This window comes from Tupaia chinensis, unplaced genomic scaffold, assembly GCF_000334495.1.
Source record: "Tupaia chinensis unplaced genomic scaffold, TupChi_1.0 Scaffold000469_1, whole genome shotgun sequence".
Lineage (NCBI taxonomy): Eukaryota > Metazoa > Chordata > Mammalia > Scandentia > Tupaiidae > Tupaia > Tupaia belangeri.
The window spans coordinates 688,089-702,915 of NW_006159978.1; the positions used below are offsets into that span (position 1 = coordinate 688,089).

At 40.3% G+C, this 14,827-nt stretch overlaps 1 protein-coding gene across 1 annotated transcript in view; it reads left to right on the forward strand.

The window, feature by feature from the left end:
• The window catches only part of CPSF2 (cleavage and polyadenylation specific factor 2), a 38,496-nt gene that overhangs the window by 16,274 nt on the left and 7,395 nt on the right, over nt 1–14,827 (forward strand). The window contains exons 6-11 of the mRNA XM_014590643.2: nt 1,229–1,358; nt 4,153–4,268; nt 7,018–7,205; nt 7,908–8,198; nt 13,557–13,657; nt 14,249–14,449. Of these exons, the coding sequence (XP_014446129.1) occupies nt 1,229–1,358; nt 4,153–4,268; nt 7,018–7,205; nt 7,908–8,198; nt 13,557–13,657; nt 14,249–14,449 (1,027 nt within the window). The remainder of the gene's footprint in view (nt 1–1,228; nt 1,359–4,152; nt 4,269–7,017; nt 7,206–7,907; nt 8,199–13,556; nt 13,658–14,248; nt 14,450–14,827) is intronic.

Consider the following 14,827-nt stretch of genomic DNA (forward strand, 5'->3'; position numbering starts at 1 on the left):
GGGTCCTGGACCCGGTGGCTTAAACTCATGCCAGGTGCGTGCGTGTGTGTGTGTGTGTGTGCGCCCAAGATCCCAAGAGGAGAATGGAGGAGAAGGGATTGTGGCGTGACCATCCCCCCTGAGGGGTGATTTCTCGCTTTCTGTCGCTCTGTCTCTCTCCGTCTGGCGAGCGCACGTGACCTATAGCAAAAACCGCTCCAAAAAAAAAAGAATACATTACAAGGGGCCAGCAGGTGGCTGAGTGGTTATATCGCTGAACTCCCACATGACTGACCACAGTTGGAGTCCTGGACCTGGTGTCTTGCAAGTCTTCCTGGGTGCATATACATGTGTGCCTAAAATCCCAAGAGGAGAATGGAGGAGAAGGGCTTGCGGCATGGCTATTCCTCTAGGCGATGATGTCTCACTTTTCTGGTGTGGCTATTCCCCCTGGGAGTGATTTCTCACTTTTCCTTTCACTGTCTGTGTATATCCAGGGAGAGCACATGCCCTCTGGAAATAATTCTTATTTACTTACTTATTTTGAGAGGTTTGCTATTACTTCAACTACTGGTCCCCTTTTAAATTTTTTTTAAAGAATTAAAAAAATTTATTTGTTATTAGTTTTTAAATTTTGACAGAGAGAAACAAAGAGAAAGCAAGAAAGCATGCTGTCAGGTCTGAGACTTGAACCATGGTCAGCCATGTGGGAGTCCAGTGCTTTAACCTATAAATAATTCTTTTTTTTTTTTTTTTTTTTTTTTTTTTTTTTGGAGAAGTTTTTACTATAGGGTGCATGTGTTCGCCAGAAAGACAGAGAGAGACAAAAAAATGAAAGATCACCCCTCAGCAGTGGAGGGCCACGCCACAATCCCTTCTCCACCATTCTCCTCTCAGGATCTTGGACATTCACGCACATGTGCCCAGTGTGAATTTAAGCCCCTGGATCTGGGACTCGAACCGTGGTTGACTACATGAGAATTCAGCAACATAGCCATTATGCTAACTGCTGGTCCCCCATAAATAATTCTTAAAGAAAAAGGAAAAAAAAATGTAGCAAATAACAAATGTTTGCCTCAAGTGAGAAAATAAAGTAACTGTGGAATGGGAGAATCAGGCTTGAAATTCACTGAATCCATTTCACTTTTGTATTTGTATCATTTATCCTAATAAAATAGCATAGAAATAACTAACCTTTCCTTCAGGTTGTAAGAGAAATCTGACTATTTTCATGGTCTTGTTGACATAGGTAAAGGACATGGCTTGTCGATTACACCTCTGCCAGCTGGTCATATGATAGGTGGAACAATCTGGAAGATAGTCAAAGATGGAGAGGAAGAGATTGTTTATGCAGTTGACTTCAACCACAAGAGGGAGATGTAGGTATATCAAGACAGATGCTAAAGGAAATGTACTTGGTATTAGTGTATTCTTTGGAGGGAAATTTAGAAACAGATTTTGTTTTGTTTTGTTTTTAAACCAGAACATTGAGGCTTTAAAAAAATTTTTTTTTTAAATTTTTGCAGTAAGGTGCATGTGCTTGCCTGAGAGAGACGAGGAGAGTGAGAAGTCACCCCCCAAAGGGGACGGCCATGGTGTAGTCCTTTCCGTTACATCCTCCTCTTCAGATTTTGGACACACACACACACACACACACGCCCAGTATATTTTCTCAAGCTACCAGGTTTGGAACTTGAGCTGGCTGCTGGGGCTATTTATTTATTTTTAGAATTACTTTGTTTATTCATTCATTCATTCACTCATTCATTTAAATTTGACCAGAGAGAGAGAGAGAATAAGCTGCCAAGTCTGGGTCTCGAACTCTGTCGGCCAAGTTGGAGTTCAACGCCCTTAACCACCATGCCACCTGCTGGCCCCCCTTGGGGCTATTTAAAAGCATCAAATAATCAATGTTTTCAAAATGACTAATTATTTGCATTGTAAGGGGAAAAGTTTGGCTTAAGACGTAAGAGTGATTTGAGAAATTTAATGTTAAGTGTCCAGTCTATAAAATAGACTCCATGTTACAAAGGAGGTAAATTTTTATATATCCAATTTTATTTTATATGTTCTTGACCTGCTACTTAACAGAGTTTTGTGGGTGGGTTTTTATTTTTGTAATGTCAATAGTTATCATTGAATGTGCTTTGAATATACCATTGAATATTTTTTATATATATATATATATATATATATATAAAGTTAGCCTCCCTTTAAAGGGGACATGATGATATATACACTTCATTGGTACAGCATTACTATAAAATTTTTTGGTGGATAGTCTCATACAGACTTTTTTGGTTATATCTGTACATTAAGTTTATAGCCACTTTGTATTAGATTATAGTAACCTCAAGATCTTTACATTGAGAATTATTTAAGGGACCAGCAGATGGCGTAATGGTTATGTTTTGGACTCCCATGTAATCGACTGAGGTTTCAGTTGATGGCTTAAATCTAAAGCCAGGCCTATGTGTGCTCGTGCACATGCTCAAGATCCTAAGAGGAGAGTGAAGGAGAAGGGATTGCGGCATGGCCATTCTCTTGGGGGATGATTTCTTGCTTTCTGTCTCTGTCTCTCCTTTGGCCACATGTGCCCTATGTCAAAAAATCTCTAAAAATAAAAAATAAAGAATGAATTATTTAAGACTAATAAATTGAATTATAGACTCATACAGCTAGAGGTTAATGAAAAAAGGATGGATATTTGATATATACCTACAGGAATTTAGCCACTTTGGGAAAAAAAAATTAATTCATGCATTTTTTTGCTATGTAACAAAGTAAATTTCAGATATATTGGAATTAAACAGAAAGTGAGTGAGTTTGGGCCAGCCAGTGGCACAGTGGTTAAGGTGACTGGATCCCACATGGCAGGTTCAGGTCTTGAATTCTGTGACTTGAAAAATATGCTGACCGTATACGTGTGCTTGCCCAAAGTTCCAAGAGGGGAATGGAGAAGGGATTGTGATGTGACAGTCCCCCCTCTCTCTCCTTCTGTCTCTCTCTTCAGCAAGCACATGTGCCCTGTAGCAATTTTTTTTTTTGAGAAGGTTTTTGCTATAGGGTGTGTGCGCTCGCCAGACAGACAGAAACAGACAGACAGACGGAAAGTGAGAAATCACTCCCCAGGGGCGGGGGTGGCCACGCCGCAATCCCTTCTCCTCTGTCCTCCTCTCGGGATCTTGGGCACACACGCGCATGCACCCCGCGTGAGTTTTAAGCCACTGGGTCCGGGACGCAAACCGCGGTCAACTACGTGGGAGTGCAGCGACATAGTTATTACACTAACTACTGGTCCCCCCTGTAGCAATTTTTAAGAAAAGAAAGAAAATGAGTGAATTTGAATCTGATTTGGAAAAGACTTTGTAAGATAATGGATGAAGTTACAAAGGAAAAGTTATTTGATTACATAGAGATTCAAAATAGATGAAAAAATAAATTAAAACAAAAATAAATTAGGAAAAATATTTGCAACAAATTGGCCAATGACTTTTATATCATTAAGGCCAGATGCTAATCAGCTTATCAAAAACATGAGGAAGGCCTTCAAAAAGTTCATGGAAAATGCATATTATGAAAAACTTATGCATGGATTTCAAAATTTTTGCATCAGATGAGCTTGTATTTTAATTCTGGTTCTTCATTTTTTATTATTTTTTAATGCTGAAGTATATGTGCTCATGTCAGAGAGAGAAAAGAAATAGTGCCTCCCAGTGGGGTCTAGTCATGCCGCAGTTCTTTTTCCTTCATTTTTCCATTCTGTCAGGATTTTAGGCATGCACGTACGCCCATCTATTCAAGTCACCAGGACTGAGATTCGAGCTGGTTGACCATGTGGGATCCAGCTTCCTATGCATAGCACTTAGCACAGAGCTTTGGGGCAGCCCTTTATTTTTCAGAGTAGGTTTTTTTTTTTTTTTAATTTTATTTAACTTTATTTATTTTAATTTGACCAGAGAGGGAGAGGGGGGTGGAGAGAGAGAGAGAAAGAGAGAGAGAGAAGGTGAGAAAGCAAGAAAGCAAGCCACCAGGACTGGGACTTGAACTGTGGTAGGCCAGCACCCTTAACCATGATGCCACCTGCCGGCCCCGTTTGCTTGTTTTTTTAGAAGAAGCTATTATGGTTCATTTGAAGTGATGTAAAAATATTCCTCTTAAACTTTATTATAGCCACTTAAATGGATGTTCCCTGGAAATGCTAAGCAGACCCTCACTGCTCATCACAGACTCGTTTAATGCTACGTACGTGCAGCCAAGGAGAAAGCAGCGAGACGAGCAGCTTCTGAGTAAGTATTCCGTAACACCCTTTCAGAGCCGCAGTGTGCCTGGTGGTGTGAATTGCTGTTTATTCTGTTGAACAGTTTTCTTGGTCAGAAGAGATTGCTAACTCTATAGTATTTTGAGAAAATATTATGTGACCGTATTAGTATTTTGTGTAAGAAGATCTTTAGCTGGTTTGAATTTAACTTTTGTGGAATAGTTGTAAAAATTGGCTGTTCCCTGTCATTTATCACGTAGCTAGCTCTCCCTGGCACTCACTAGTATATGTCTGTATATAAAGCCGTCATACAAATCCATTAGAAAAACACAGTATAAAAGAAAAATGGACAGGGGTCAGCAGGTGATGTGGTGGTTAAGGTGCTGGACTCCACATGGCCGGCTATGGTTCAAGTCTTAGACATGACGGCTTGCTTTCTCTCTCTTTCTCTCCTTCTCTCATCAAATTAAATAATAATAATAACTAAATAAAAATTAAAAAAAGACAAAAGAAATAAATGAAGGTAGCAATAGTCCACAATTTATAGTATGAAAGACTAATCTATAATAGTACTCTTTTTTTAATAATTCTTAATTTAATTTTTTTTTTTTTATTTTAATTTGACCAGAAAGAGAGAGAAAGTGAAAAACAAGCCACTAGGTCTAGGACTCGAATCGTGGTCAGCCATATCGGCGTGTCCAGTGCCTTAACCACCACGCCACATACTGGTCCCCATGTAATAGCACTCTTAATTCTAAAGAAGTGTCTCTGCCACTGCTGCTTGCTTCTGCTTGGAGCTACTTTCCTTTTTATTCTTTTTATTTTTAAAAATTTTTTTAAGAATTATTTTATTTAACTTTATTTATTTATTTTTAATTTGACCAGAGAGGGACAGTGAGAGAGACAGAGCCAGCAGCCAGGTCTAGGACTCGAATCACAGTCGGCCATGTGGGAGTCCAGTGCCCATTAACCACTACGCCACCTGCCAGCCCCTATTCTTTTTATTTTATACACTGTGTGTGATTTCAACAGGGAAAATTGGATTTTACTTTTAAACATTTGCAACCACTGTCTTACGTCTATTTTCTTAAAAAAGTGGAACTTGTAGGGGTCGGTAAGTGGCTTGGTGGTTAAGGGCGCTGGACTCCCACATGGCTGACCGTGGTTCGAGTCTCAGCCCTGGCAGCTTTCTTTCTCACTTTTTCTCTCTGTCCCTTTTTGATCAAATTAAAATAAATGAATAAATAAAGTTAAATTTAAAAAATTCTTTAAAAAAAAAAACAGTGGAACTTTTGGGACCAGCAGATAGTGTAATGGTTATGTCGCTGGACTCCCATGTAGTTGACTGTGATTCAAGTTATGGACCTGGTGTCCTTACATCTCACACTGGTTGTATGTGTGTGCATGCCCAAATTCCCAAAAGGTGAACAGAGGAGAAGGGATTGCGGCATGGCCACTGGGTGGTTGGCTATGCCGCAGTCCCTTCTCCTCGGGATTTTGGGTATGTATGCCCACGCACCCATCGTGACTTTCAAGCAGCTGTATTCAGGACTCGAACCACAATTGGCCGTGTGGGAGTCCGACACCTTACCCATTAACCACTACGCCACCTGCCAGCCCCTATTCTTTTTATTTTATACACTGTGTGTGATTTCAACAGGGAAAATTGGATTTTACTTTTAAACATTTGCAACCACTGTCTTACGTCTATTTTCTTAAAAAAGTGGAACTTGTAGGGGTCGGTAAGTGGCTTGGTGGTTAAGGGCGCTGGACTCCCACATGGCTGACCGTGGTTCGAGTCTCAGCCCTGGCAGCTTTCTTTCTCACTTTTTCTCTCTGTCCCTTTTTGATCAAATTAAAATAAATGAATAAATAAAGTTAAATTTAAAAAATTCTTTAAAAAAAAAAACAGTGGAACTTTTGGGACCAGCAGATAGTGTAATGGTTATGTCGCTGGACTCCCATGTAGTTGACTGTGATTCAAGTTATGGACCTGGTGTCCTTACATCTCACACTGGTTGTATGTGTGTGCATGCCCAAATTCCCAAAAGGTGAACAGAGGAGAAGGGATTGCGGCATGGCCACTGGGTGGTTGGCTATGCCGCAGTCCCTTCTCCTCGGGATTTTGGGTATGTATGCCCACGCACCCATCGTGACTTTCAAGCAGCTGTATTCAGGACTCGAACCACAATTGGCCGTGTGGGAGTCCGACACCTTAACCACTATGCCACCTGCTGACCCCAAGGAAATTTATTTATGAAAATGCTTTTATTGGAAGAGAATGTGATCTGTATTTTGTTCTGCAGGTTTACATATAAAATATATATAATTAGGTGTGTGTATAGGTGTGTAGACATATATACGTGTGTGCATAAATTTGGGACTTAATCGTAACAGTTCATTGGGATGAACAGGTGAGACTAGGTTGGTTTGGAAACCTCAGGCTGGTTGTACTTGGCCTAGCCAGTCAGTTTTCCTAGTGAAACAAATACCATTTTCTATGTATATTATGCTATGAAAAGGGTTGAGAATTACTGATTTTAAATAAGTTTTCAATGAGAAAGAGAGTTGAGATTTAATGGCATTATTTTTAACCCCCGTGAAGATAGAGTTAATGGAATAGAAATAGTTGGCAATGACCTAAACTTTACATTTGCCCTAGCGATTGATTTTTGTAAATCAGGCCTTTTTGATAAAACCAAGGTGGTAAAGTTGCCTTTAATTTCATAGCAAAGTATTGTCATGTTCTATAGCGAGTTCACATTCTTATTTTCTAGCAAATGTCCTGGAAACACTTCGTGGCGATGGAAACGTATTAATAGCAGTGGACACTGCAGGCAGAGTTTTGGAACTTGCTCAACTTCTTGATCAAATTTGGAGAACTAAAGATGCAGGCCTGGGTGTTTACTCCTTGGCACTGCTAAATAATGTCAGCTATAATGTGGTGGAGTTTTCTAAGTCCCAGGTTTGTTTTGCTGTCATTTGTAGTCAAGTTTGCTACAGTGATTAGGCTTAAGGATAGAGTCTTTGTTGCCCTTTGGATTTTATTTTTCTGTCGAAGAAATTGTTCATATTAGTAATAACTGAACATTAACCATTTACTGTTCTGCGTGCTTTATATGAATTATCTCATTTATTGGGTCATCAGACGTATTTTTCTGTTTTTTTCTATGCGAAAATGCATCATGACTTTCCGACGACCCAGTAATTCTATGAAGTACTTTCTGTTTTTCTCCTGTGTTACAGGTTGAACAAGTCGCTTCTTTCTAACTCTTACTATTCCAATCTGTAAAATGGGACAAAACAGAACCTATCTGATAGGATATGTTAGAATTCATTGTTCTCTTTCTTTTGGATAAGGACTTTGCCTTGAAAAGCGATCTCTAAGAGCAGAATATTAGTTTAGAATGTATACAGTGCTTTCTCAAAAAGATTTAAGGTGACTTTAAGTGAAACAATGCAAAAACTGGGTTTTTAGAGATGATACTGGGATGGGAAGATCTAATGGAGGCTAGAAGGAGAAAATAAGGTATTTGTCAAAATGGTACAAATTTAAGCAATCAAAGTAGAAGAATAAACAAGATAGAAATTGAGTTCCTCAAGTGTTGTAGGATACATTAAAATGATAGTGTTTTCTAATTATTGTCATCTTTTCCTCCTGTATTAGGTAGAATGGATGAGTGATAAATTGATGAGATGTTTTGAAGATAAAAGAAATAATCCGTTTCAGTTTCGTCATCTCTCTCTCTGCCACGGTCTTTCAGACTTGGCTCGAGTACCTAGCCCCAAAGTAGTACTTGCCAGCCAGCCTGACCTGGAATGTGGATTTTCAAGAGACCTTTTTATTCAGTGGTGTCAGGACCCTAAAAACTCAATTATTCTAACTTACAGAACTACTCCTGGGACTTTAGCACGTTTCCTGATAGATAATCCTTCTGAAAAAATTACAGAGATAGAGGTAAGCTCTTCATCTTTTGGGGGATACATCATGCATGATGTATAAAAATCAGTAACTAAAAGTAAGACTTGAAGTTGTTTTAGGATTTTTATCAGAGTAACAGTAAAGAGCCCCTAAAAACACAAATTTCAGAGCTCTCCTGTTTTAAAGAATTATTTAATTTTTTATTATTTTTATTGTTATTATTAGTAGTATTTTAAAATTTGACCTGAGAAAGAGAAAAAGGGAGGGAAAATGAGAAAGCAAACTGCCAGATCTGGACTTATACTGTGGTCAGCTGTGTAGGATTCCAGTGCCTCAACCACCACACTACCTGCCAACCCCATCTCTTTTTTTAAGAAGGAATAGAAGATAAGGTCTCACCATGTTGCTGATGTCCTGCCTTAGCCTCCCAGCTGGGACGACAGGCATTCCACCTCCATGCTCCTTTTAGACAGGGTTTTTCCCATGTTGCCCAGGCCAGTCTTGAGCATGCCATCCTGACTCGGCCTCCCTGAGTTGCTGGGATTATAGGTACACTGTATCTGTTCTTTAGGTTGGCCCAGGAATCAAACCTGGGCCTCCTATGTGGTCCCAGCCTGTCTTGAGCCGTGTTGGCAACCACATTTAGGCTGATTTAAGAGCTCGTTAACAGGAAATGAACATTCTTGAACTCTTCCTTGGTACCTTCTGGAGTCTATCTTAGGGACTTTTATGCCATGTTCTCAGTTTCTCTGAAAAGGCCTTCTCTCCTTTAATTAAAATCTGATTGCTTTCTTTTCTTTTGTAAAGAATTATTTATTTAATTCCATTTGGTGTTTTTTGTTTTTTGTTTTTAATTTTTGAGAGGTTTTTGCTATAGGGCGTGTGCACTTACCAGAAAGACAGAGAGAGACAGAGAGGAAGAAAGCAAGAAATCACCCCCTGGGGGATGGCCATGCCACAATCCCTTCTCCGTTCTCCTCTCAGGATCTTGGGCACGCATACACATGCGCCTGGTGTGAGTTGAAGCCACTGGGTCTGGGACTTGAACTGTGGTCGAGTATGTGGGAGTTCAACGACATAGCCATTATGCCAGCTACTGGTCCCTATTTTTAAAAAATTGACCAGACAGAGACAGAGAAAGGGAAAGGGAGAAAGTAAGCCACCAGGTCCGGGACTCCAACTGTTGTAGGCCATGTGGGAGTCCAGCTCCTTTATCTACCACACCACCTGCCAGCCCCGAAATCTGATTGTTTTCTAATGATGTTCTTGTTCTGTAGTTCTCTCAAGTAGATACTCATTATTTCTGTTATTTCATGGACTTCGGGTGCAGTAGATGTCCTCTTTTTTTGTGCTTCTAAACCATTTCTCCCCCCTTGTATTCATGCCATGAGACCTGATGATATGCTAGAAATGTCCAAATCTTTCTTGTTTTGGACATTTGCTGGTTTTTGGGGGCTCATTCTGTCATTCATTGGAGATTTTAGGTCCTGGTTCACAGCCTGGCCACTCGTACTTGGGACTCCATTCTTGATGACCTTATCATCCATGTATATGACCTGTCCAATTCCTTGGTCCTCTCAGTACGTTGATACCTATGTTTTTATTGTCATTGTTGACACTTTTATTTTAAGTTTTTATTTATTCGTTTCTTCCATGAGGGAGGGAGGGAGGGGAGGGAGGGAGAGAGACAGACAGACAGACAGACAGACAGGGTCACGATGCTGCGGTCCACCCTGGCTCATGGGCACATAAGCACCCAGTGTACTCAGGGAGGTCTCTGGACCTGAACTGGGAACTTCCCTGTGAAGGATTGCCTCACAGAGTGTTGGCCATAGCACTATGCCACCGTCTGGCCCCTCCTTGACACCTATTTCTACATGCTTTTCTTCCACCGTACCTTAGCTTTCTGCTCCCCTTGTCGTGCCGTCTGCTCCGTTGGCCCGCACTTAACCCTTCATGGCTGTGCAGTCTCCCGATCTCTGCCTCAGGCTTCCCTCTCTGCTCTTACAGCTGACTTTCTCCATTGCTCCCATGCCCACAACTCTTTGCTCTCATTGGGACTTTGAGCTTGCAAACCTCACCTTTTATTTTCCAGCATCTGTCCAGCTTAGAGTCAGTGAACTATCATTAATCATAATTTCCCAAACATCTTCAAAACTACCCTTCTATTTATTTTACCTGAATTAGCCTTGACCCTAGTTAAACCACTTGGCCTATCTGTGCCTGTACTCCAGCGGCTCTGTGTCACTGGACTTAAACTCTACTGTGTGGACAGGTTTCCTTGCACGTTCATGGTGTCCCATCGCAGAGGGGACTCACAGCTGGCTCTCAGCATTCTGTTAGGTGTCCGCCTCTCACTCTGTAGGATGGTAGTGTTGTACCTCTTTGTGAAGCATGCTGTTGCACACTCTCAGCCCTCATCTACAGCACATGACCTTACTCAGACGTAGCGCATAACTAACAGCGAGGCGGGACTACCCTTCTACACTGCTAGCCTCTTTCTGCACCTGTGTTTGTTGCCTTATCTCCTGTTACAGGAGCAAGACAATTAGCAAAGTGGCCAATATGCCAGAAGACTGTTTCGCTTAATTACCAGCCCATCAAATCTATATATTTACCAAAACTAGTATTTTCTTTTTTTGGAGAGGTTTTTGCTATAGGGTGCGTGTGCTCTCCAGACAGAGAGACAGAGAGATAGAAAGCGAGAAATCCCCTCCCAGGCAGGATGGCCACGCCGCAATCCCTTCTCCATTCTCCTCTCGGGATCTTGGGCATGCACGCACCCACGCCCGGCGTGAGTTTTAAGTCACCAGGTCCGAGATGTGAACCACGGTCGACTATGTGGGAGTCCAGTGACATAGCCATTACGCTAACTGATGGTCCCATACCAAAACTAGTATTTTTTTAAAGAATTGTTTTATTTGACTATTTATTTATTTATTTAAATTTGACCTGAGAGGGACAGAGTGAGAGAGAGAGAGAGAGACAGAGAGAGAGAAGCAGGGCAGGCAAAGGGAAAGTGAGAAAGCAAGCTGCCAGGTCTGGGACTTGAACCACCATCAGTCATGTGAGAGTCCAGTGCCCTTAACCACCATGTCACCTGCTGGCCTCCAAAACTAGTATTTTTAAAAAAGAATTTATTGCAACCAGCAGGTGGCGTAATGGTTATGTCGCTGGACTCCAAGGAATTGCGGTTTGGCCATCCCCCATGGGGACTGATTTTTTTGCGTTCTTTCTGTCGAGCGCATGCAAAAAAAAAAAAAAAAAAAAAAAAAAAAAAAAAAAAAAATTATCTTTAAAAAATAAGGAATTTATTTACATATTATTGTTGTTATTTTTTAATTTGCTATAGGGAACATGTGCTCATGAGCGAGAGAGAAAGAAAGAGAGAAAGTGAGAAAGCAAACCGCCAGGTCCAGGACTCAAACCACTATCAGCCATTTGGGACTCCAGCGTCTTTAACCATTAACACCACCTGCTGGCCCCCAAAACTAGTATTTTTAACTCTAAAGTTTATAGCACTTGATGATATGGAATGAAACAGTTATTTCCTGCCAGAATTGTGCAGATTTTTAGATGACTGCTTTTCATTTTGTTTTCATAGCATTTAAGGAAAATTTATTATGTTAAAACCCAAGTGGTAGATCAGCAGATGTCATGGTGGTTAAGGTACTAGACTCCCACATGGCCAACTGTGGTTCGAGGCCCAGATCTGAGAGTGCACACGCCCTGCAGAGAATTCAAAAATAAGAATAATGATAAATAAAATTAAATGAATAGTTCTTAAACAAAGTAAAAACCTAAGTGGTAAGAGTATCTTTGTCAGGGTCAGCAGGTAGTGTGATGGTTAAGGGTGTTGGACTCCCACATGGCTGACTACTGTTTGGATCCTGGACCTGGTGGTTTGCTTTCTCACCCTTCTTCCCTCCCTCCCTCTGTCCTTCTCTGGTCAAATTAAAATAAATAAATAAAGATAGATAAAATAATTATTTGAAGAAAAAAAGTATCTTTGTCTTGTAACTCTACTTAAGAAAACGTAATATCAGTAACTATATCTGATACATATTCATTATGGATACAGAATTATTGGGCAAGGATTCAGAGCAAGCATACCAAAGTAAAAGCTGTCTTTTGAGTTATTTAATAGCTTAGAAATACAAAGCTAAAAGAACTTGGAAATACTTGAAACAGTTTCATCAGATATGGAATACTGAATTTGAAAAATTCAATTACAGGAAATTCATTTAAGGCTGATAGGCCATTTGAAGAATTAGTAAAAGAATATTAAGATTTAAGTTTGATAAAATATAGGAAATTACATTCAGAAGCATCCTAAAGAAATCAGAACAGCTGAAACATCAAATATTGGGTTTTTCATTTTTTTTTTAGTAAGTAATCCTTACTCTTAGGATTCTTTCCCTCTCATCTTCTCTGAGATATTTCTTCTGTAATTATAGTGATCTCTTCTGTCTCTGTCAGTCAGTTTTATGAGATTTAAAACATCAAGGGATAGAGGGCCAGCAGATGGTGTAGTGGTTATGATACTAGACTCTCACATGGCTGACCGTGGTTCGAGTCCCAGACCCGGTGGCTTGAAATCACACTTGGTATGTGTGTATGCTTATGCCCAAGATCCCAGGAGAATGAAGGAGAAGGGAATGCGGCAAGTCAGTCCTCCCCAAGGCGTGATTTCTCACTTTCCCTCTCACTGTCTCTGTCTTTCTCTCTCTCACATATGTCCTATGGCAAAATACCTTTATTAAAGAAAAAAAAGAAAAAGGACCAGCAGTTGGTGTAATGACTGTGTCACTGGACTCCCATGTACGCGACCGTGGTTCGAGTCCCGGACCCGGTGGCTTAAACTCACACCAGGTGCATGTGTGTGTGTGCCCAAGATCCCAAGAGGAGAATGGAGGAGAAGGGAATGCGGCAAGTCAGTCCTCCCCAAGGCGTGATTTCTCACTTTCCCTCTCACTGTCTCTGTCTTTCTGGTAAGCACACGTGCCCTATAGCAAAAAACTCTAAAAAAAAAAAATAGTCAAGGGATTTAAAAAAAATTTTTTAGATTGCCATATTTGTTATTTTTCTATTTTGGCCTTTGATACTTTGGGGATAGATAGGCCTTACCTCTTCTGTATTAGAAAATATTTACCTGTATTTTCTTTTTCTGACTGACTGGTGATTTTTAACTAGTTTGGGTAAACTAAATTCTTTCTAGTTATGTGATAACCCAATTTTAATAGAAGTCTAAGTAGAACCTGTAATCGCATGTAGTAGAAATGTGATTATTGTCAGAGGAAAACGTAAAGATGACTGACTGATTTAGAGATGTGATGTCTCTCACCTCCCTTAACCCCAGTACTGATATTCCTTTCATCTTCTGATTTTCTTTAGTTGAGGAAACGTGTTAAGCTTGAAGGGAAAGAACTTGAGGAATACTTGGAAAAAGAAAAACTAAAAAAAGAAGCTGCTAAAAAACTTGAGCAGTCAAAAGAGTGAGTTATTTTCAGACACAATATAAGTTTACATATGTAACTTGAGAAAAATGTATTCCTAAGACATACACATTTAGTTGAAAATATTTAAGTTTTCTCAGGACTTTTTTTAAAATTATTTTTTATTTAATTTTATTTATTCATTCATTTATTTTAATTTGACCAGACATATACAGAGAGAAAGAGAGAAAGAGAGAGTGTGTGAGTGAGAGGGAGAGAGAGCGGGAAAGTGAGAGAGCAAGCCACAAGGTCCTGGTCTTGAACCGTGGTCAGCCATGTGGGAGCGTCCAGTGCCTTAACCACCATGCCACCTGCTGGTCCCATCTCAGGACTTTTTATTACATTTGTTATATCTTTCGTATGGCTAGAGTACGAAATCCTTTTAGTGTTAATGTTAGCATATCTTAATTAACTGGCAGTTACTGTTAAGTTTTACAAAACGTTGATCCAATAATATTGAGTATTATTGTATTACTGCTTGAATTCATATTGGGTTGATAATACTGAATATTAATTCAGTAAAAATTTGTAAATACTAATTCACAATCTCTTTGGGACTGTGCGACCTGGATCTGTTCCAAAATCCTCTAGGGCAGATATAGATTCCAGTGATGAGAGCGACGCAGAGGAAGACGTTGACCAGCCGTCAGCTCATAAGACGAAGCACGACCTGATGATGAAGGGTGAAGGCAGTCGTAAAGGAAGTTTCTTCAAGCAGGCAAAAAAGTCTTATCCTATGTTTCCTGCCCCAGAAGAAAGAATTAAATGGGACGAATATGGAGAGATTATCAAGTATGTGAACAAAACTTAACTTTTCTTCCTGTAAGTTGGAGATTCTTGCTGTAGGGGCAGAGAGGCTGCTGCAGCAGTCTGGGTGTTGGGGATAGAGGCCTGGATTTTCAGAGGGGAGTATGAGTCGACGTGGGAGCAGGGCATGGACAATTACTAGCGGGTAGAGGCAGAGCTGGTATTCTCCCTGACGCTAGAAGTAAAAATGGAAAGATAGGCGTGTTAGCAGTACACTAAAACAAAGATGGAGGCTCAGAGAGAGCTAAGGATTATGTGTCTCCGTCTTCTCTCTAACATCCACATAGAGAGTCACTTGCTTTCTTTGGGCAGGGAGGAAATGACCAGGGTATTAGGACATCAGGAGTTCTGAGCTTTGTAAGT